Source organism: Galeopterus variegatus, unplaced genomic scaffold (assembly GCF_000696425.1).
Source record: "Galeopterus variegatus unplaced genomic scaffold, G_variegatus-3.0.2 Scaffold4462, whole genome shotgun sequence".
Taxonomy (NCBI): domain Eukaryota; kingdom Metazoa; phylum Chordata; class Mammalia; order Dermoptera; family Cynocephalidae; genus Galeopterus; species Galeopterus variegatus.
In genome coordinates, this window is record NW_007730573.1 from 128507 (window position 1) to 150831 (window position 22325).

A 22325-nucleotide genomic window follows, 5' to 3' on the forward strand; every position below is an offset into this window, starting at 1 on the left:
ACCCTGCAGAAAGAGTTGGAAGGACTGGATGGATCCTCTGGTCAGACCCCATATGAAACACGCCCTCTTTTTATTCCTTTCTGCCTACTCCAAATGCCCCCCCCCACACACACACTCAATCCTCCCTGGATTCTTCCCACACTGAGCTCTTTCACATCCAGGCAGCCTTCCCCAATTTCTCTCAAGGGAGAGGCCCTGGCCTGGGACTTGGGAATCCACCCCAATCTTATTATCTGTCAGAGGCACTCATCCATAATTCCGTGGTTATGAGCTTCTGGGTCCCAGCTGCCAAGACAATTCAATGGGGAAAGGACAGTTTTTTCAAGAAATTATGCTGGGAAAATTGGATATCCACAAGCAAAAGAATGAAGTGGGACCAGTACCTCTGACTCTGACTCCAACCAGGGCCATGGCCTAGAGCAAGTTTCTTAACTTTTCTGGGCCTGTTTCCCCTCTATGGGAAATGGGCAATGTGATAGTGCCTGACTCAAGGGGGACACGAGCCAACCCTGAGAACAAAAGGTGGGGCCAGGTCACCCCTTAGACCCACACCCCCATGGAGAGAACCCAGTTGTAGCACACTTGGGAAAAAAAATCCCAATGATAATCTTTACAGAAATGGACAATCCCATCCTAAAATCTATATAAAATTTCGAAGGATCCCAAATAGTATTTAAAATGAAGAACAAAATTAAAGGACTCACATGCCTGATTTCAAACATTACTACAAAGCTGCAGTAATCAAAACAATGTGGTACAGGCATAAAGACAGGCATACAGACCAATGGGATGGAACAGAAAGCCCAGAAATAAACTCTTGCATATACGGTCAAATGATTTTTGACAAAGCTGCCAAGACCATTCAATGGGGAAAGGACAGTTTTTTCAAAAAATGGTGCTGGGAAAATTGGATATCCACAAGCAAAAGAATGAAGTGGGACCCACACCTTACACTATATACAAAAATTAACTCAAAGTGGTTCAAAGACATCAGAGATAAAACTATAAAACTCTTAGAAAAATGCATAGGAAGAAAGCTTCATGACAATGGATCTGGCAATGATTTTCTGGATGTGACTCCAAAAGCACAGGCAAAAAAAGAAAAAATAATCTTCATCAAAAGTAAAAATTTTTGTACATCAAAGGGCACTATCAAGAGAATGAAAAGTAACACACACAATGGAAGAAAATATTTGCAAATTATATATCTGATAAGGCACTTATGTACAGAATATATAAAGAATTCCTAAAACTCAATAACAAAATAACCAACCAGATTAAAAAATGGACAAAGGACGTGAACAGACATTTCTCAAAAAAAGATAAACGAATGGCCAATAAGCACATGAAGAGATGCTCAACATCACCAATCATTATGGAAATACAAATGAAACCCAGATGAGATATGATTTCACGACCATTAGAATGCCTAAAATTAAAAAGACGGACAAGTGTTGGTGAGGATGTGGAGAAACTGGAATCTTCACACAACGCCAGTGGGAATGTAAAATGGTGTAGCTGCTTTGGAAAAGAGTATGGCAGCTCTGCAAAACACTAAACATAGAGTTACCATATGACCCAGCAGTCCACTCCAAGGTATACACCCAGAGAAATGAAAATTTATGTCAACACAAAAACTTGTACGTGAATGTTCAGAGCAGCATTATTGATAATAGCCAAAAAAGTGGAAACAGCCCAAACATTCATCAACTGGTGAATGCTGTATGTCCATACAATCGAATATTATCTGGCAATAAAAAAGAATGATGTACTGATACATGCTACAACGTGGATGAACTTTGAAAATATCATGCTAAGTGAAAGAAGCCAGTCATACATGGCTTCAAAAAGTTTGTAGAAAAAAATGAAATTAAAAGATAATACAAATCCTTCCGTGAACTTTTTAAAGACCACATATTGTATGATTCATGTAAAATGTCCAGAACAGGCAAATCCATAGATATAGACAGCACATTAGTGGTTACTTGGGGCTGAGAAGAGGGAATAGGGAGTGACTGCTCCAGTACAAGGTTTCCTTTTAGGGTAATAAAAATGTTCTAAAATTGACGGTGTTGATAGCTGCAAGAACCTGTCAACATACTCAAACCATTGAGTTGTACACTTTACATGGGTGAATTGTATGGTATGTGAAATAGACCTCAATAAAGCTGCTTAAAAAATATAGTAGAGATACTCAAATTTGGCACCACATGGCAGACTCAAGGAATGTTATTTCTCAACCTATTAAAACCTCATCTAGTGGCTTTATACCATTTTTTCCAACTGCTCAGAGTTCTAGTAATTTCCCTACTATGAGTTTCAGGAAGGCTATAAAAAACTAATCTGGAATCTGATGGATATAAACCCCAAAGGGCCGTGGAGAATAGTATGTGCAGAGGTACAGAGAAGCACCTTTGTTAAGAAAAGAAAACATACTTCAATAATGTAGAGACAGTGTAGAGGGAGAGAGAAGGGGAATGTAGACTGTGAAGTGACCGTGAAGTTGCCATATGCGATCTCAGGAGAACACGTTTTGCTAAACATGAAGGAACTTCACTGAAAGGTTTCAGAGGAGCGGTATGAGATCTCCAAGTTAGAACGGACACCTAACCACTTTGTGAGGATTTAGAGCAGAGGCTCTTGAAGTGTGAACCCCAGACTTGCAGCACCACCCATGAACTTGGCAGAAATAAACCTTCTGGTGTCTCTCCACATTCTTTTTATTAACTACTCACCTAACTTGCTTAAGTACTTAACACAGCACAAGGCTCTACAGAGAAAACATTTTTAGATGATGAATACTGAAGGGCTGGAGAAAGAGGAAGCTCTGACAAAACTAGAGCAGAGATTAGGATGCTGCTGGGGCACCTCCGTATAACATGGATCTAACATTAGAACAAGTCAGAAAAGTAACTGGAGACAAAGCAGTCTAGGCCAAAAGCAATGGATATGTTCTCAAGTGGAGAGAAGAGAAAAAAGGATTTACAATGAAAACTATTTCAAAGACCAACTCAAATACTGTATAGGGAGTGGGTATGGTGGAAGACAAGTCCCGTTTTAGATACATGAACTTTCAGAGCCCTGAGGGGCAGCCCTAATGCCCAATATGCAGCTGAACAGAACACAGGGATGCCTGGAGAGCAGTAAGAGATGAGATTACAGACTTTCAAATAACCCCCCAGAAAGAAAAAGTGAAGCTGTAAGAGTAAATTGGTTTGCTGAGGGAGAAAGTTTCAAGAGAAAAGAGAAGAATGGTTTAAAAAAATTTTTTTTAAAAGAGAAACATCTATCATGAAGGGTAAGGAAAAAAAGACAGAAACCAGAGAAGCAGCAAAAGAAACAGACTGTGCAGTGCCTCCTCCTAGAGAAGTGATCAGCTCTGTTAGAGTACAGCTACAGAAGATTGAGAAAACAGAAACCCTTAAAACTAGTAAACCACTGACGATCTTAAAAAAAAATTCAGTTGACTGATAAGAGCCAAGACCCAGACTACAAAAGGTCAAATATATAAATCAGGAGCTAGGGAAGGTGATAAAGGGCACATACGCACCTCGTGATGATACTTATAGAAAAGCCTCCCGTCCCCACCCCCTGGCTCTCATCCCCTTGCCATACTCATTTTCATACCACTTCTAACTTCCTGTATTGCCTGTGCCCCCTTAATGAGGAAGGGATTTGATCTGTTTTGTTCACTGCTATACATATCCTGCACATAGAACAGTGGCTATTTTTAAATATTTATTCCTGAATAAAGATATTTTGCTTAATATATTCCTGGCCAAGACAGCACTTTGACCAATTTGTCAAATAAATAACTACTAAGAAGTTAGAGGAGTAAAGTATCAACTTTGAGCATAATACTTTAATTTTTTCTCATTTTTTAAGGGGTGCCATGCAGTACATTAGGACCTGCAGCATACAACAAAGGCTGCAGTGAAGAACAAAGGGAACACAGCCATGAGTCACAACCCTGAGTAGCCTTAACTCCACTCTGCACAGTACACTGTCAGTCAGTCCCTTCAGTCCACTGTCGGTCAGTCCCTTACTGCACCACCACATTGCCATCGTCATCACACAATTCATCTTAAATGCAACACTTAGAGAAAAATCCTCCATGCCCCATTGATTTTTAAAATAGCTTAAGATATAACTCATATACCATAAATTTCACATACAATTTTGTGGCTTTTAGTATATTTACACAGTTGTGCATCAATCATCACTATCTAATTTTAGAACATCTTCATCACCCCAAAAAGAAATCCTGTATCCATTAACCATCACCCCTTAATGCCCCTTCCCCTAAGCCCCTGGCAACCCCAAATCCACTTTCAGTCTCTATGGATTTGCCTATTCTGGACATTTCTAGAAAGGAATTATGAGATATGTGGCCTTTTGTATCTGGCTTCTTTTACATAGCATGCTTTTCAACATCCATCTAGGTTTTGGCATGTATCAGTGCTTCACTCTATTGTATGGATAATGCCACATTTTGTTTATCCACTCATTAACTAGTGAATATGTGGGTTGTTTCTACTCTTTGACTGTTATAAATAACACTACTGTCAACATTCCTATGTTGAGTTTTAAAGGTGACTGTTTTTTCCTGTAAAATTATCAACTTTCAAGAGAAATTCCACATGAAAAGTTTTACATCTTGCAAAGCAACTTCTTAATACGGGTCTCAGGTTTCATCAAAGTTAGAAAGGAAAAATAATCTCTACAAATTATGCTTATTAGACCCTTAGATAGCTTGTAACTCTTAATAAAGAGAAGTTTAAGAGAAGTATTTAAATAATGAGTTGTACCTTTAATACAACCCAAAGGAAAGTATCAGAATACCTTTTAGGGGTTTCATTATGCTGGTATATTGTAATAGAAAAGGTGGGGTAATGTGTTAAAACATTTAAAAATATAGCTACCAGAAATGGTTATATTTTTCAAAAACTGGCTACTTAAAAGGGTAAGCTTTAATTATCCAATATCCATGTGTGTGGAAATACAATTCCCCAACCTCTGGCATATAAATAAAGTATCCCATGAAATCCAAATTTTTGTCAAAAAATAGCAACAAAAATACATCCACTTGAAAAATGATGCGTAATTTCTTTCCTGAGAAAAATCAAAGTTATGACCAAATTTAAGGCCAGATTCAGGACCTAAAACAATTACTTCTAAACAAATGAAACAATACGTAATAGTACCCAATATTTAACATTTACTATGTACCACTGTTTTAAGAGTTTTACTATTTATTAACATGTTTAAGTCTTCACAAAAACACTGAGGTAGGTACTATTACTATACATCTTTTTTAAAGATGTGCAACCTGGGGTACAGAGGTTAATAAATATGTTATACATACTACTACATTAAAAACATCTTGGGGTGGGGCCGGCCTGTGGCTCACTCGGTAGAGTGCGGTGCTGATAACACCAAGGCCACGGGTTCGGATCCCATATAGGGATGGCTGGTTCGCTCACTGGCTGAGCGTGGTGCTGACAGCACCAAGTCAAGGGTTAAGATCCCCTTACCGGTCATCTTTTAAAAAAAAAAAAAACCATCTTGAAAAGAGTAAAAAATACATCACAATCTACTATACAAACTCAACAAAATTCATGCTACAATGAAGCCCAAGGGTCAAGTTCTACTCATGCTCACAGAACTTCTACAAGCTTTGAGAAGAGTCACTCTTAAATATGAATCGCTCGCCAACTGCAACCTGAGATTTGAGATATAACTAGCACAAAGAACAAAGATCAAGACAGACAAGAAAAAAAACCAAACTTGAACAACATGAAAATGCTGAAGAAAACCCTAAAAGAATCTAAAATATCGTCAGAGAAATGAGGCATTTCCTTATTTACCAAGAATTGAATGCTATTAAAAAAGGAGCATCTGGACAAAAAATAAAGAATTCTTAAATATTAAAAATAATAGTAGAAACAAAATATTCAACAGAGAGATTGGAAGATAAATTTGAAGACATCTCTCAAAAAATAGGGGAGAAACCCTAAGTGGAAATAGGAAATATAGGAGGAAAAAGTTAAGAAAAGTAGATGAACAATCTTTGTCTATTATCTGATCAACTGAAGCTCCAGAGGAAAAAAATCCAATAAATTTGGAAGTAAAGAAATATTCCAAAACCAAGGGACATGAGTTTCCAGATTATGGTAGACAGAATACTAAAATGGTCCCCAGGAGCCCTGCCCTGGTGCTCAGTGCTCAGCCTACAGAATCCCCAGGACTGGGAATATGATGGATTTTTACTTCTGTGACTAGATTATCTTTATGGCACAGTCGACTTTCATAAAAGGAGATTATTCCAGGTGGACAGGACCTAATCAAGTGACCCCACCAAAGGGGTTGGAGTCTTCCTGGCAAAGAGACTGGAAGTGTTAAGAAAGCATATGGAGGGGGCCGTGTGGCTATGACCTGAGGGTGGCCTGAAGAGCTGAGAGTGATACCCAGCAAAAAAACCCAGGCACCACAGTCATACAACTACAGTGAACTCTGCCAACAACCTGAATGTGCTTGTAGGAGGCCCTCAAGCTACAGATGAGAACACAGTCCAGTTGATACTTTGATTTCGGTCTTGTGAGAGCCTGAGCAGAGAATCCAGCTAGGCTGTGCCCTGAATTTTGATCTTCAGAACTGTAAGATAATTAATGAGTGTTGATTTGTCACTAAGTGAATTGTGCTGTTTCTGCTGCTTATAACAAAATACTTGAAACTGTGTGATTTAAAAAGAAAATGAAATTTATTGCTTATGGTTTCAGGCTGGAATGTCCAAAGTCCAGAGAACATACCTGGTGAGGATTTTGGTGGTAGCGACAGTGAAGGCAGGATATCACACTGTGATAATGTTGAAGCACAGAGACAAAGAGAGACCAACCTCCTCATTCACTCTCTTTCCAAAACCTTCCGAATCACACCCATGACCACCAGTTTTAATCCATTCACTACAATCTAAACCTGCAATCTAATTAACTCTTCAAGGTCCCTCCTTTCAATTACCATGATAGGATTTCTCACCCCCAACAATTACAGTGGGGATTACGTTTTGGGGGGACATTCAACCCAAGGCATATATGCTAATTTGATATGCAGCAAGAGAAAACTAATGCACAGATTAAAAAGTCTAAAGGTAAACGCAGGAACATTCTAGGACACCAAAAGCAAAGGGAGGAGCCCATCTCACCCCAACAGCATGTTTAGCTGGGCATAAGGCCACCGAGAATAAAGACTACACTTCCCAGCTACACTTTGGCTAGTGTGGCCACATGACTACTTTAGCTGATGGGATTAAGCAAAAGTGTCATAAAAACTTCTAGGAATCTTCTAGAAGAGGTAGTATGTATACGAGAGGTCTTCAAAAAGTTCATAGAAAGAGTCGTATTATTTTCAATTCCATGAACTTTCTGAAGTACCCTTGCATATTCTCTGTCCCTCTGTCACCTCCTCTGGCTTCCTGGAATTGGGATGCTCCCATACTGGATATCGTCAAAGCCACACACAGTATAACATCAAGATAGAAGAATCCTATTAGCCACCTGCCCTAGACTACCTACCTGGATTTTTACACGAGAGAGAAATAAACCATCTTATAAGTCTCTGTTATTTTAAGTTATCTGTCATTCTAATTCTAATTAGTAAACTTCCAGTGATTAAACAATAATCGTGTCACATATACAGAACAGGAATCAGAATAACCCTAGACTTCTGGACAACACTGAAAGCTCAAAAACAGTGACACAATTCTGAAAGAAGTGATTTCCAACCTAGCAATCTATACGTAGTCAAACTATCACTCAAATACAAAGGTAACAGGTATTTTCCAACATATGAATTCTCAAAACATTGACTTCACATACAACCTTTCTCAAGAAGCTCATGAAGACTGTGTTCCACAAAATATAGAGAAATCAAGACAGAGGAAGACATGGAACCCAGAAAACAGGAAATCCAGTATCAAAAAGTGGTGAAGAAAATTCCCAGAATGACTGAAAAGTAAGGTGCAAAATGACAACCAAGTGCACAGCTCTGGGGGGCAACTGGTCCAGGTGGAGCAAGAGGACCCAGAGCGTCAGGAAAGCCACTCCAAAAGGTGATCGGACACATGTACACGACTACATGAAATGACAGCAAAAATGAACTCCGGAACTCTTACAAAGAGTTTGAAATTAATTGTGTAAGAAGAAAAAGAGCTTAAACTAATGAAGAAACCCCATGCAGTTATTTAACTCCAGATAAAATAAGGAGTTATACAAAAAAGAAAACACACAGGACCCTATGTGGCTCAACCTAGCATAGTCATAATAATGCAAACTCAATATTTATTTAACCAAAATCTAGTCCTAGATTAAAAGTGAAGTGGTTTTTTTTTTTTTTGTCCTTTTTCCGTGTCCGGCAACGGATTGCAACCCTCAGTGTTGCCCCCGTACCGGACCGGGGACCGGCAACGGGATCGCAAGCTTCGGCGTTGCTCCCGCGCCTCGCTCAGCCAGTGAGCGGGAGCCGGTCTGTATGTGGGATCCGAACCCTCGGACGGGAGCGCCGCCGCGCTTCCCAAGCGGCGCACTATCCAGTGCGCCACCGGGCCGGCCCAAAAGTGAAGTGGTTTTGACAGGGAGTAAGGCAGAGAGAAACAAGAAAGAGAATGAAATGCTTATCTTCCTGAAAAAAATCAAGAATCAGTGACATATAAGCATGCGATCTATAAACGTGGGGGACATAACAGCTAAAAATATTAAAAGTGGTTGCCTCTGGAAAGTGTGAACCAGAGTGGGCAGGCATCGGGCAAGGGTCACTGGTGTTTCTTTATAAGCCTATCATATGACATTTTAAATTAAATACACATGCAAGCATGCACACGGATTTTCTTTTACGAGACAACTCACAAAGAAGTACTAAAGATTCTGGAAACATTGCTAAATATTAACCGATGTATGCAAGACACAGACACATGATCAACTTAACGACACATGTAAGGACTAGCAATATCTCTGAAGTTACCACAAGAAAACGCTGACCTGTCTCATAACTTAACTGGGACTTCCAGATTCCCCCTAGGACCTAGAAAACTGAAAAAAGCATCACGCCCACTCTAACAAGAAAAAGAACCTGATAATCTATAAAATTACAGTTTCTTGAACCTGTCACAGAACTGACCTTGCAGGGCACTTGACTAGGTTGAAATCTAAGGGGAAATGTTCCAAAGTGAGCACCAGGTCCCCCGTGGCAGGTATAAGGGTAGGAGGGAGTGCCGGACAAGCAAAGGAGTTCAGCAGCAATTTTTAACACACTGCTAAGGGCTGAGGGTAGGCAAGCGTGAGAATACAGAGCCCGCATGAGCAGAAGGTGTCTGCAAAGTTCACTCCCCCGCAGGCTGCTCTATGTGACCTCCACCTGTGCTAACGAGAGATGGAACACACTCCTCAGTAGTGGTGCCGGCCTGCAGGAGGGGCCACCACTGCTGCAGAAAAGGCACAAAACCCTACCCAAGGCCATCTGCCCCCAAGAACACTGCTGCTACAGAAAGGGTGGCAAATCCTCTCATTCTTGGGGTGCAGGAAAGAGCCTTTTGGCTGTGGTGGGGGGGATGACTAAAAAGTCCTTTACCACTGGGGAGGAGGCTGGAAACAATCAGGAGCCCATCTCACTTCTACAGGAGGGGCAGGGTGACTGTAAAGAACCATCTCACCAACCCCTGACCATTAGGGCAGGGACGCAAGGCCTAAGGTGGAGGCTGGGACAGGACAACACAGAACTCCCCTGCCCAGCAAGTAGTGTACTGAGAACAGGCAAGAGCAGTCTATCAACGGGGAGAAGCAAAAGAGTGGAGAGAACCCCCTGAGGCATAAGGCACACAGGGAAGGCCTAGAGCTGAGGGAGAAGCAGGAACATCGAAGAAAACCCTCCCGCAAATCAGCCTGCACCCTGTGCAGAGGCAATGCTGAATTTGGAAACTGAAGAAATAGGAAGCCAGCAGTGCACTGACAGTCACTAACAGAGATAAAGAACACCTTCAGTGGGCTCACCAGCAGACATCAGAGCATAGTGGAGGAAAGAGTCAACTTGAAGACAGGTCAATACAAATTAGCCAAATACTAAGAGAAATGGGAGAAAAGAAAAGAACGAACAAAACTTAGCATCTAATGGCTGTAGGACAAGATAAGCCTAACAAATACGTAATAAGGTAACTGAATTTAGCATGAGGCAGTAGTTTCTCAATCTAGCAAAAGTAAAAAAGGGAAAAATGATGATGAGAGTATACCTGCTACCGTCTGTCCCTCTAATTTCGTCCTTAGGAATGACAGCTGCTTTCTCTTAAGCACTTCCATGACTCTCTGCAGGTCAGTCCTCCCAACCTTCCCCCTCTCAACCTGCTGCTCATGATCACAACTGCACCTCCCTGGCTTCTGATGGTTAAGTGCCACCTCCTGTCCTCTGCTGTGTTGTTGTCCTATGACATTCCCCACCCCACCCCATTCCTATCAATGGACCCAGGTCTGTAAAGGCATTCTCACAGCAGCCCTAGACCACAGAGGGGAACTGCTAATGAGCTTCTCAGTGCTGCTGGTGCCTCTCATCAGTGATTTCTTCTGCTTTGGTAACTGATGTATCCGCTAGGCCCTTCCATGACATATAATTGCCTGGCATGTTTTCTGGTCTTGTACACTACATTCAATGTAGCATGCCCGCTTATTTAAAACCTGTCTACCAAGGCAATTCTGGCATCTTGACGTCTCCTAATGGAAACCATCACTTTTTTCACGATTCTAGGAACCATCCCAGTACAACTCAACCTATACCATCAAAAGAAACCAATAATGAATGGTCAGAAGCTGAAGATAATCACCTCAATAAAAGTCAAGATATCTTGTCCAGTTTCTGGACCTGAGTCACCTTTGGACATAGAACTATTTACTGAAGGAGAGGCCAGATCCTAGAAGGAAAGATTCTACAATACCAAAGCAAACATACACTATCATGAATCCCCCAGACCATTCCCAAAGGGACCAATGGTCATTTACTCAAGCACACTGGGGAAAGGGGAACACCCAAACATTTCACAAACTGTTAGATATAACATCCAAGTTGACACTGATCCCAAGAGACCCAACATATCATCAGGCTCCTCTGCTGGAAAGGGAGCATGCAGTGGGGTGAGATAATAGATAGCACCCTGGCCTGGGTCTGGCTCACAGTGCATGCACTGGGTGGGTCCACAAATACACCCAGTCATCATTCCCCCAGTCCCTGACTGTACAATTGGAATAGACACATTTGGTTGTTGGCACAACCCTCACTTGCTTCCATGGTCTGTAGTGTAAGAAGCAAATGGAAGGCCTTGAAACTACCCTCCCCCAGCCACTGGCCAAGACAAATCAAGACCAATACCTCACAGGGGGAGGAATGGCAGAAATTAGTGATACCCTTAAGAACCTAAGAGAATTCAGGGGTGATGTTCCCTATCATACTTCCATTTATGTCACCAGCCTGCCACTGCAAAAACAAGATGGAATGTGAAGAATGACAGGAGACTTCCGCAAACTCAACCGTTATAGCCACTCTGCCAAACGTGGTATCTTCACTACAGTAGATTACCACTAACTCAAGTACATGGCATGCAGCAAATGACATTGCAAATGTATTCTTTTCTATCCCAATCAGGAAGATCAAAGACGTTTTGCATTCACAAGGACAACAGTATATATTTACAGTTTGCCTCAGACCATCTGCACACCCTGTGGAACAACACACTGGTCCACTTTATCAATGATGTCATGCTAACAGAACCTGATGAGCAAGAAGCAACTAGAATGCCAAAAGCCTTGGTAAGACCCATAAGATCCATAGAGTATGAGATAAATCTTGAGGTGCTTTGCCATTTCAGTAAATTTTCAGAGGTTCAGAGGTCTGGGTAATGCCAGGACATTTCCTCCAAAGTAAAGAATAAATTATTGCATCTTGCACTTCCCATAACAGAGAAGGGAGCACAATGCTTGATGGCTTTGTCAGTTTCTAGGGCAGCAAATTCCACACCTAAAGGCAAAGCTCTGATTCATGTGCCAAGAAGCACGAAAGGCAGCCTGCACATTGAGCTCCTTGTGTCAAAGGACCAGCAGAAAAAGAGAGCCACCATCTTAGCAGAGGTAACTGAACTCGATCATCACAAGGAAGTGGGGCTGTACACAATGGGGACGTGGAAGAATATGTCTAGATTGCAGGTGATACACTTAGGGGTCTCCTGGTGTTCTCCTGTCCAATTTTGATAAACAAGTCAGTAACCCCAGCCTACGAAGGGCATGATAAACAGCAGCTCAGACTTCCAGGGATGAAGGCCTGAGACCCATCACCAGGTAAACCATGAAGACTGAAATGTGTGCTAGCCAAATACAGTGGATTGAATGTCCCCCCAGATACACCGAAGCTTAATCCCCACTGCAACTGCTGAGGGTGGGAAATCGTATTATGATAATCGAAAGGTGGGGCTTTGATGGTGTCACTGTATTGAGGACCTTGCCCAAGTAAATGTATTAATCCATTGATGGTTTAATGGTGGTTAGGGGTGTGGTTCTGAGGGCTTTAAAAGGAGAAGGAATCTCGCTCCCACCTTTCTCTCAATGTGATAATCTGTGTCGCTGAAGTCACCACCAAAGACCCTCACCATATGTGTTTCCTGGACTTTGGATTTCCTACCCTCGGAAACAGCAAGCAATAAATATTGTTTCTCTACAAATTACCCAGTTTCATGTATCTGTTATAAGCAACAGAAATGGACTAATATAGCACGGGTAAGGAGAATCTAGAATGGACAGTAGAGCAGAGAGAAAATGATTCAGTTGTGGCCCCAAAACCAACTACAGCAACAGAGACTATAGATTCCACTAACCTTCCTCTCCTAAGCTTCTCCCAGAGAAAAGAACCCTGGAATCCTGAAGCTGCTCCAAGAAATGTTCTGGAGGCTGGGAAGTCCAAGGTTCAGGGAACACATCCAGTGAGAGCCTCTTTGTTGGTGGTGACTCTCTACAGAGACATGGGGCATCACGTGATAAGAATGGGCTGAGCAGGAGAGAGCTAATCTCACTTGCCCTCCTTTTAAAGCTGTCAGAACCATACCCATTACTCCATGAATGAATCAATCCATTCACACAGGCACAGTCCTCACAATCTGAAATACCCCACCTTTCAGTTACCATAATAAGATTATCCACCGTTTTAACACTCTTAAAACAGAGGTCAAGTTTCCAATACATGAACTTTTGGGGGATACATCTGATCCACAGCAGTATCTATGGGGAATTGGTTCCAGGACCTCCCACAGATATCAAAATCTGAGGATGCTCAAGTCTCTGACATAAAATAGAGTAGAATTTGCATATAACCTATGCACATCCTCCCATATACTTTAAATCATCTCTAGATTACTGATTATACTAAATACAATGTAAGTGCTATAAACAGTTGCAATACTGAATTGTTTAGGGAAAAAAGGTCTATATATGTTCAGTGCAGATGTAAGTTTTTTTCTTGAGTATTTTCTATCCACAGTTGGTTGAATCTACAGATGCAGAACCCAAAGATACAGAGGGCCAAGTATTCTTACTACCCCAGATGCTGGGAGTGCCCAGGAAGCAGTCTTTAGCTGTCAGCCAATTCAGGGATTATCCCAGCTGCCTCATGCAAAGTCACATCCCCTTCCCAGGGCAGCCCATGTCCAGTGACTGACTGTCCCAGGGGTACAAAGGCCTAACCTCTCACCTCAAATGGCAATGGCTTTGAAGGGTCATCTCTTCTGCAAAGCATCACCTGAGACTGCATTACAGCTTGACTTCAGTCTCTGCCCACTCCTGCCTCCCTCTACTCCCTTCCACAGGTGCGATCCCACAAGAGCTGGATAAACGTGCTGCACACTAACCTCCATCTCAGTCGGCTTCCCAGAGAACCCATCCTACAACAAATGGTAATGTTTCTACCTATATTTCAGGATGGTCATTTAGCATTAAATGAAGCAACACATGTCAAGTTGTTTGCACAGTGCCTGATACACAGGAGGCCTTCAATATGTAAGCATGAGAAACGGTATCCTAGGGAACCCTAGGGGATTACATAAACTCCAGAGTCATATAAATCTTCTTTATGTTAGGTGAGAAATACATAATTTCTGAGGCACAAAATATAGGAACCATTTGTTTTAAATGTATTCTCAATTCGGCTTAAAAATACAGGTCAGTGCCACAATCCAAATATTTACTATACTGGTCATATCCCTATTTTAAACTGATTATAAAAGGCATAAAAACTTCAGAATTCTAACTGGATCTGAAAAATAAAGTAAGAAATGAACGCTAAATACATTTTTAAATTCTGGTATACTAATTTTTACCAAGGAACACTAGGGGTCGCTAACATACCAAGAACAGCCTAAAGGTCCCTCAAAATTTGGGGATCTTTATTTTATATATTCCTAAGGACAAGAATTTATAGTGCTCTAAAATAAACCAAATACCTTTTCAATTCAACATTCTATTTATTAAATCACAGAATCTCAGGATCATAGACATTTAAAATCTTCACAGTAAAAGATCACATCAGAACAAGATAATTTAATTCAAGAGTACAATTAAAAATTAAACTTTTTGCATAATTCAATCATGATCAGATATTGAGCACATAAATTTTTTAGTGTTTCCTATGTAGCGCAACCACTTAGCTCCAGCTAAATGTTATTTTCTAATACAACAGATAAAATATATATGCTAATGCTCAAATCAAACTAAAGGCTCAATTTAGCATGGTCTCATGTTCAAAGTTCAAGAAAATAGCAGAAATGGTCAAACCTGTGAAGACCTGAGCATAAATGAACTGATTTAATCTAGGTAATTATAGAGATGGGCAGTAAGACTCATGTTGTGCTAGTGGAGGACACAAAAAATGAAATGTCTTAACTCCTTGCAAGCAAGATTAATGCAACCTAGTGCTAGAGTTAAGATATACACAACAATAACTCTAATACAAGGAAGAAAATGAATTAAAGTGCTGTAATGTGCCCAGGAAATCTGGAAAAGAACAGCTTCCTCCCAGGTGCAAGAAGTTAGGAAATAATTTACGGAGACTGCACTTGAGCTGCACCTTCAAAAATGGGTAGATTTGGGACTTGTGGGAACAGATGGCAATAGAACTTCCCTGGGTACATAGAGCAGAATGAGAAGAGCTATAAAGGGAAATAAAAAGCAGTTCATATATCAGAAATCAGGCAAATTAAACCCTACACAGTCAAGTACAGTAATTAACCTACTGCCTTTATTGTTTATTGTTTTATTATAAAAGTTTTTTTCTCAGCTTTAGTAAGATCCGATATCTGGTTCACAAATATCAACTTAAGAACAAATGGACAGGAATGGTGTAAAACGTACTAATTCAAACATGCTTAGCACATACTTACAGGGTCAACTCAGGATAATTTACATTAAAGTTAAATCTAGTAATTACAATAATGAAAAGTATGAAATAATATAACAATTCATTCTTCTGGGCTAGCTGATTAACTCAGTTGGTTAGAGCATGGTGCTGACAACACCAAGGTCAAGGGTTCAATCCCTGTACCCGCCAAATAAAAAAAAAAAATTCATTCTGCTTCAACTCATAATAAATGCACACAAACCTTTCAGTTATGTGATTGTAAAATAACCTTTAGGATCATGTTAGACTATGGTCAATAATTAGAATAAACAAGAAATACACACTATGTCATAGTTAATTTACCAGATCATTTAAATAACCAAAAAAATTATTATGAAAGGCTATGGGTTCTTTTGGCTATGGTGTCATGAAAAGATCAGAGAAATGTTTTCCTGAAAATGAGTATAAAACTGGACAATACTATCAGAACTAACCATTTCATAGTGCTGTATATCCTCTAAAGGTAAACAACAGGTTAAGAGGCAGTTACTCAACAGGAACTTCTAGAACTTCAGGTAAGAACTTCAGGAGTCTTCAGCCTTCTAGCCACAGGCTATTACCTCTTTCTCCACTTCCACAGTTTGCCCAGTGCAGGGAGAGCTGGCAGTGAAAACCAGCAGCTTTGCTGCCGCAGACATCCAATTTGATTTGGAACAAAAGGCAAAAACCTATGTCAAGAGGCATTATCAGTAAAAGTAGCAAATTCAGTAGGAAACAAATGGGAAAACCTACATGTCTGGTAGTATGAAGTTGCTTTTCCCATTAGAGTGTATTAGCTTTCTACTGCTGCTGTAACAAATTACCACAAACCTGGCAACTTAAAACAACACAAATTATATTACAGTCCTATATTTCAGAAGTCCAAAATGGTCTTGCCGGATAAAATGAAGGTGTCACAAGGCTGTGTTCCTTTCAGAGGTTCTAGGGTAGAATTCATTTCCTTGCTTTCTCAGTTTCTAGAGGCCGTCCATATTCCTTGGCTCATGGTTGATCCTCCTTCCTTCACTTTAACATTGCAATCTCTCTAACTGTTCTCTCATAGGCACCTCTCCATCTGCCTCTGACTCTTCCTCTGCCTCCCCCTTACACTTCTGAGGACATTTGTGATTACAATGGACCCACCCAGATGACCTAAAACAATTTTCCTATCTTAAGGTCAGTTGACTAGCAACCTCAATTCCATCTGCAACTTCCACTTCCCCTTGCCATGCAACTGAACATATTCACAGATTTCAGGGATTAAGACATGGACATCTCTGGAGGGTCGTCAGCTGCCTGCCTCATAGGGCAATGGTAAAATGGTCTGAAACTTAACAGAAAGACCCTGGCAATGAAAGAACCAGAGACGGTGTAGGTAAGGCTCTCATGTACCCCCAACTAATGGGAAACTCCACACGCACAGGGGAGAAAGGTGAAAGGGCCCTGCAGAAAGTCAGAGCACAGGCAGAAGAAATGCCTTAATTCTGAAAGTGCTCTCCACCTACAAACAGATCCACAGGCAGAGAGTAGAAGCCCTATGGAACTGAGTATTTGAACCCATCACTACCCAAACACTGGCTGACTGCTAAGATACAAAGATGTAGGGATGAACTCTACAAAACTATGGTACAAGGTTACAGTTAGGAAGAATAAGTTCTGGTGCCCTAGGGTGACAATAGCTAATCATATCATATTGTATATTTCAAGATAGCCAGAAAAGAGGATCTTGAATATGATAAACACAAAGAAATGATAAATGTTTAGGTGACAGATATGCTATTCTAAATAGATCATTATGCAATATATGCACGTACTGAACAATAAATTGTACGCCATAAACATACACAATGAAAAAAATAAAATAAAAAATCTTAAAAAAAAATTTTTTTTAATTGACGAGGTCAAGGGTTCAGATCCCTGTACCAGCCAGCCACCAAAAAAAAAAAAAAAGAAAAAAATTTTTTAAACTGAGCAGAGATATCAGCTGGCCAGACTGATTCCAGATTCCACAGATTAAGGCGAAGCTAATTAATAAATTTAACAAAAGTAGTGCAAGATTTGTGCACTGAAAACTTCAAAACATTGCTGAGAAAAATTAAAGAAGATCTAAATAAAGAGGCATTTCATGTTCATCAATTGGAAGACTCAATATTGTTAAGATCGCAATTTTCCCCAAATTGACCTACAGATTCAAGACAACACAATCATTATCAAAATTCCAATAGGAGTTTTTATACAAATTGACAAGATGATCCTAAAATTGACAATGGAAATACAAAGAACTAAGAATAGCCAAAATAATTTTTTTAAAGATCATAGTTGGAGAACTTATACTACCCAATATCAAAACCAAATTATAAAGCTACCATAATAAATTAGTGTAAGGATTCACATACGGATCAAAGGAAAAGAATAGAAAATACAGAACCTTTAACACTGATGGTCAATTGATTTTCAACAAAGGGGCCAAGGCAATACAATGGGAAAAAGACAGCTTTTTTAATAAGTGGTAAACAGGTAACAAAATGTGGTATTAAACATACCGTAGAATATTATTCAGCTATAAAAAGGAACAAACCACAGCATGGATGAAACTTGACCACATAATGCTAAGTTAAAGAAGCCAGACACAAAAGTTAATATGATTCCATTTAAGAAATTTCTAAGAAAGGCAAATATCTACAGAAAGAAAAACCAGTGATAGCCTGGGGCTTGGGAGAGGAGCAGGGAATGAATGTAAACAGGCATGAGGAAACTTTCTGGGTGACAGAAATGTTCTAAAACTGGACTGTAGTGATGGTGGTACAAGTGTGTAAATGTACTAAAAATTACTGAAATGTACACTTACAGTAGACAAATTTTATGCAATGTACATTATACGTCAATGAAGCTGTTTTTTAAAAAAGGAATAATCAAGAGTTCCCCCATTGCTGGAGTACACAGAGACTGAATAACCTCCAATTAGGGATGCTACAGAATGGGAGTCTCATGACCTGAGTACTTGACCTCACTTTCCAACTCAAAAAGTGCTGGTTCATACACTTTTTTGTGTGGCTTTTTTCAGTTGCTGGTCAGATGGTTATAACACAGAAAACACTGGTGATTGCTCTTCCAAATATTTCACTAGCAAACATTGAACACAGAATGATTTTCACCTTCCGTCCTGTAAAGGCAGCTCGGTGAAGTGGCGTGTCTCCCATGTCATTTAACACATTCACTTCTGCACCAGCCTAGTAAACATGAAAACTTTAAATATCTTCCACATATCGAGAATATACCAAGGTGAAAATAATTCATTAAAAATATATTAAAGATTTCAAAAATTAAAATAATAGTTAATATTGTTTGGTTGTCACTACTAAAAATAAACTCAATTCATACTAAAAGTAAACAGTAGGTTTCCTGAAAGGTAAAAATGTACCTGATAGGTAGAAGAATAAAAAGGTACTTTTCTTTAAAAATCTACATACCTTCACTCTACTTTAGAAGCAATTATATTAAAAAAGAAGAAGTGTCTCTGAATGAATACCATATCTCCTCCCTCATTAACACATTTTCGGGAAAAACAAAAATGCCAACATTTAAATGTACAGTGAATTTTAAGATACAACCCAATTTCAGAAATATCAATCTGTGAAAAATTATTCATTACAGTATTGAGAAATATGAGGTCTAAAATTGTACAGTGCTCATTAAGAGATTATGACATTATTTATGATTTAGAATGAACTTTGGGGTTTTTTTTAACTGTCATGCTCATAAAACTGAAAATAATATCTTCATTAATTAATATGTCCATTTTTGCTAAAAAGCCCATAATGTAAAATTCAAATGATTAAAAAAATAAAATTTTAATTAATCAAGCCCATCTAATTTATTCAAATAATTTAAAAAATAGAATCTTATTAATCAGGCTCACCTAATTCATTTTAGTAAAGAACAATTAAGTGTCTTTAGTGAGCTATTTAGATGAGCTATTTAGATGAGTATTTAGATGAGCTAATGTTTTAAATAAGCCATTGTGGCTCAGGTGGCTTTTCTAAGACTTTCATAATTTCCATAATAGCAATATTTATTACAGACATTAAAAAATTAAAGCTATAAATAGACCTTCAACAGATCCTGGACCACTTGTCTATGTCCAAAATAGCATGCCAGATGAAGAGGTGTCCAGCCCAAATTAGACTTACTTCTTCCTAAAAATGGAAAAACATAAGGTATTTTTAGATATTATTTAGGTAATTTTACAATAAACTGAATTTCTCCCTCATGTATTACTTCAAAAATGGAAAAACATATGGTATTTTTAGATATTATTTAGGTAATTTTACAATAAACTGAATTTCTCCCTCATGTATTACTTCAATAGCGTGGACAATGGCTGTCCTTCACACTGCAGTGTGATGAGGGAGAGGCAAGAGATGTGGCATAGTAGCAGGAAGTACCAGTGGGGTATACTAGAAGTCACAAGACCCAGATCCAGTGCCACCTTTCTGACTCAATGTCCTCATCTCTAAAAGGCTGGAAGGAGATATGACAGGAGTTACATTCGGACTACGTGATCTCTAGTAGCTTATAAAGACTATTTCCTGCAGCATTTGGTAAGCTGTTAGTTCTACAGATAGTAACTGAAAATGGAGACTCTGCTTCAGATAAAATTTTAGTTAATGAGGTTATTGCATTACCAGAGAGAGAGTCCAACAAGATAACAAGAACCAATGTTAAAAGCAATGAAATGTCAGATCCTAGCAGTAGAGCCAAGGAGAGATGTAAAACAATGGAGCACTGCAAAAACTAAAACTATAATTCGATATAGCCAAAAAGATAGGGGCACTATAGCTCAGAGCTGAGACAGCTCCTAAAGCTTATCACAATTACAAATGGGGCCGGAGAGGATAAAGCCCTAGCAGATTCCCAAAGCCCAGCCCCTGGAGAGTGCTCAGAGGCCATTCTGGAGGAGCTTGTGGTCTGACAGCTTAAGCGAAGATGGTGCTCACCTGCTACAGCTAAATCAAAGTAGCACCTCACCCAAGATGGCTAAAGCGAAGGTAGCGCTCAACTGCTACAGCTAAATCAAAGTAGCACCTCACCTACGATGGCTAAAGCGAAGGTAGCGCTCACCTGCTACAGCTAAATCAAAGTAGCACCTCACCTACGATGGCTAAAGCGAAGGTAGCGCTCACCTGCTACAGCTAAATCAAAGCAGCACCTCACCTGCGATGGCTAAAGCGAAGGTAGCGCTCACCTGCTACAGTTAAATCAAAGCAGCACCTCACCTGCGATGGCTAAAGCGAAGGTAGCACTCACCTGCTACAGCTAAATCAAAGTAGCACCTCACCTACGATGGCTAAAGCGAAGGTAGCGCTCACCTGCTACAGCTAAATCAAAGTAGCACCTCACCTACGATGGCTAAAGCGAAGGTAGCGCTCACCTGCTACAGCTAAATCAAAGCAGCACCTCACCTGCGATGGCTAAAGCGAAGGTAGCACTCACCTGCTACAGCTAAATCAAAGTAGCACCTCACCTACAATGGCTAAAGCGAAGGTAGCGCTCACCTGCATTACGTGCTGCCCTCAGCTCCTGGATTCCAGGTTCTGAACAGACAGAAACTTCAGCCACCAACCTCGGCATATCCAGTTGTTAGTCCCCAACAAGTCCCCAAGGGACTACCACTGCCACCACTGCCCTGTGACAGTCTGCCATTTCCTTATCTGTTTCCTCCCAAATGTGTGCACACTGGAGCCCTAATTACACAGTCAGTAAATCCCACAGCCTAGTCCGTTTCACTGAACATTTCTTCTACCTTCTGTTCTTAAGTGAAACAGCTCTTCCTGATGACAGTAATGCCCCCTCACTGCCCCCAGCCCTGCAGCGCCACTGTACCTCCCTGGATACACGCCGTGTGACTGTCTGCATCAAAGCCCACTGCCAATTTGTCAGTGACTTCCTCACTCACACTACAACCCCTCCTTTGAGACTTCTGTCATAAGCCACAGTTCCCTCAAGTGCTTTCCCTGCCAGCCTCCCAGCAGCATACCCCTCACCAAGTAACCTTGGGCAACACAGCCTTTCTTGCCACTGAAAATCCTGCTACCAACCTAGGGGGGTCTACTGCCTCTTCAGCACCCAGGTCTCTCAGTTTCCTCCATTTCTCACAAACTGTACCTCTGCTCAATGTCTGGTGCTCCCTGCAGGAGCCAGAGCCTGTGTGCCATCATCATCCCTGGACTCACCACACAGAGAGCCACCTTCCCACAGACTCCCAACTTTCCTGGTTGTTCATGCAAGTATTCCCCCAGACTTGATCTCAGCTTACTCAGCCCTCTGCTCTTTAATCGCTTTCATTATGTAAATACATGAAATCTTAAATCTGGCATATATTCCTTGATCCCTCACTTCATTTCTTGTCAATATCTTTGCTTCACTATCTTTGTCACAGCAGCTCAGAAAAACCTAAAGCCTGATAAATACACTAGCGCAGTTTCTCTATAATCACACCTAGGTTGCTAAACAACGGTAAGGAAAAATAGCAGAGGCTGTATTTATGGCCCCATAAAGTCAGGACTCCACACCTCAGCTGGGCAACCCTTTTCATAACACCCTGCTCAGGTGTCTCTCCTATATTCCACAAAGGGAGTTTCAATCCTTCACTATTTTCTGACTCATGCCTTTTACCCAGACACTGCTCCCATAGCAAATGACATCTTTCAGCTTCATAGTGAAAACAGATGCTTTCATAGAATCCCCTGGGCTTCTGGCACCAGATCTGCCACCCTACTGATATCTATGTGCATTCTGTCACCCTTCCCTCCTGATGTCTAAGACCAACTGCTGTTCCTGGATCCTGGATCCCACCCCTTGTTGCTTCTCAGGCACTC

The 22325-nt window shown here is 40.4% G+C and overlaps 1 protein-coding gene across 1 annotated transcript in view; it reads right to left on the reverse strand.

The window, feature by feature from the left end:
• LOC103603119 (oxysterol-binding protein-related protein 1-like) overlaps positions 1–22325 on the reverse strand; it is a 141325-nt gene that overhangs the window by 96704 nt on the left and 22296 nt on the right. The window contains exons 3-4 of the mRNA XM_008587593.1: positions 19558–19643; positions 18603–18677 (exon numbers count right to left, since the gene is read on the reverse strand). Coding sequence (XP_008585815.1) covers positions 18603–18677; positions 19558–19643 — 161 coding nt within the window. The remainder of the gene's footprint in view (positions 1–18602; positions 18678–19557; positions 19644–22325) is intronic.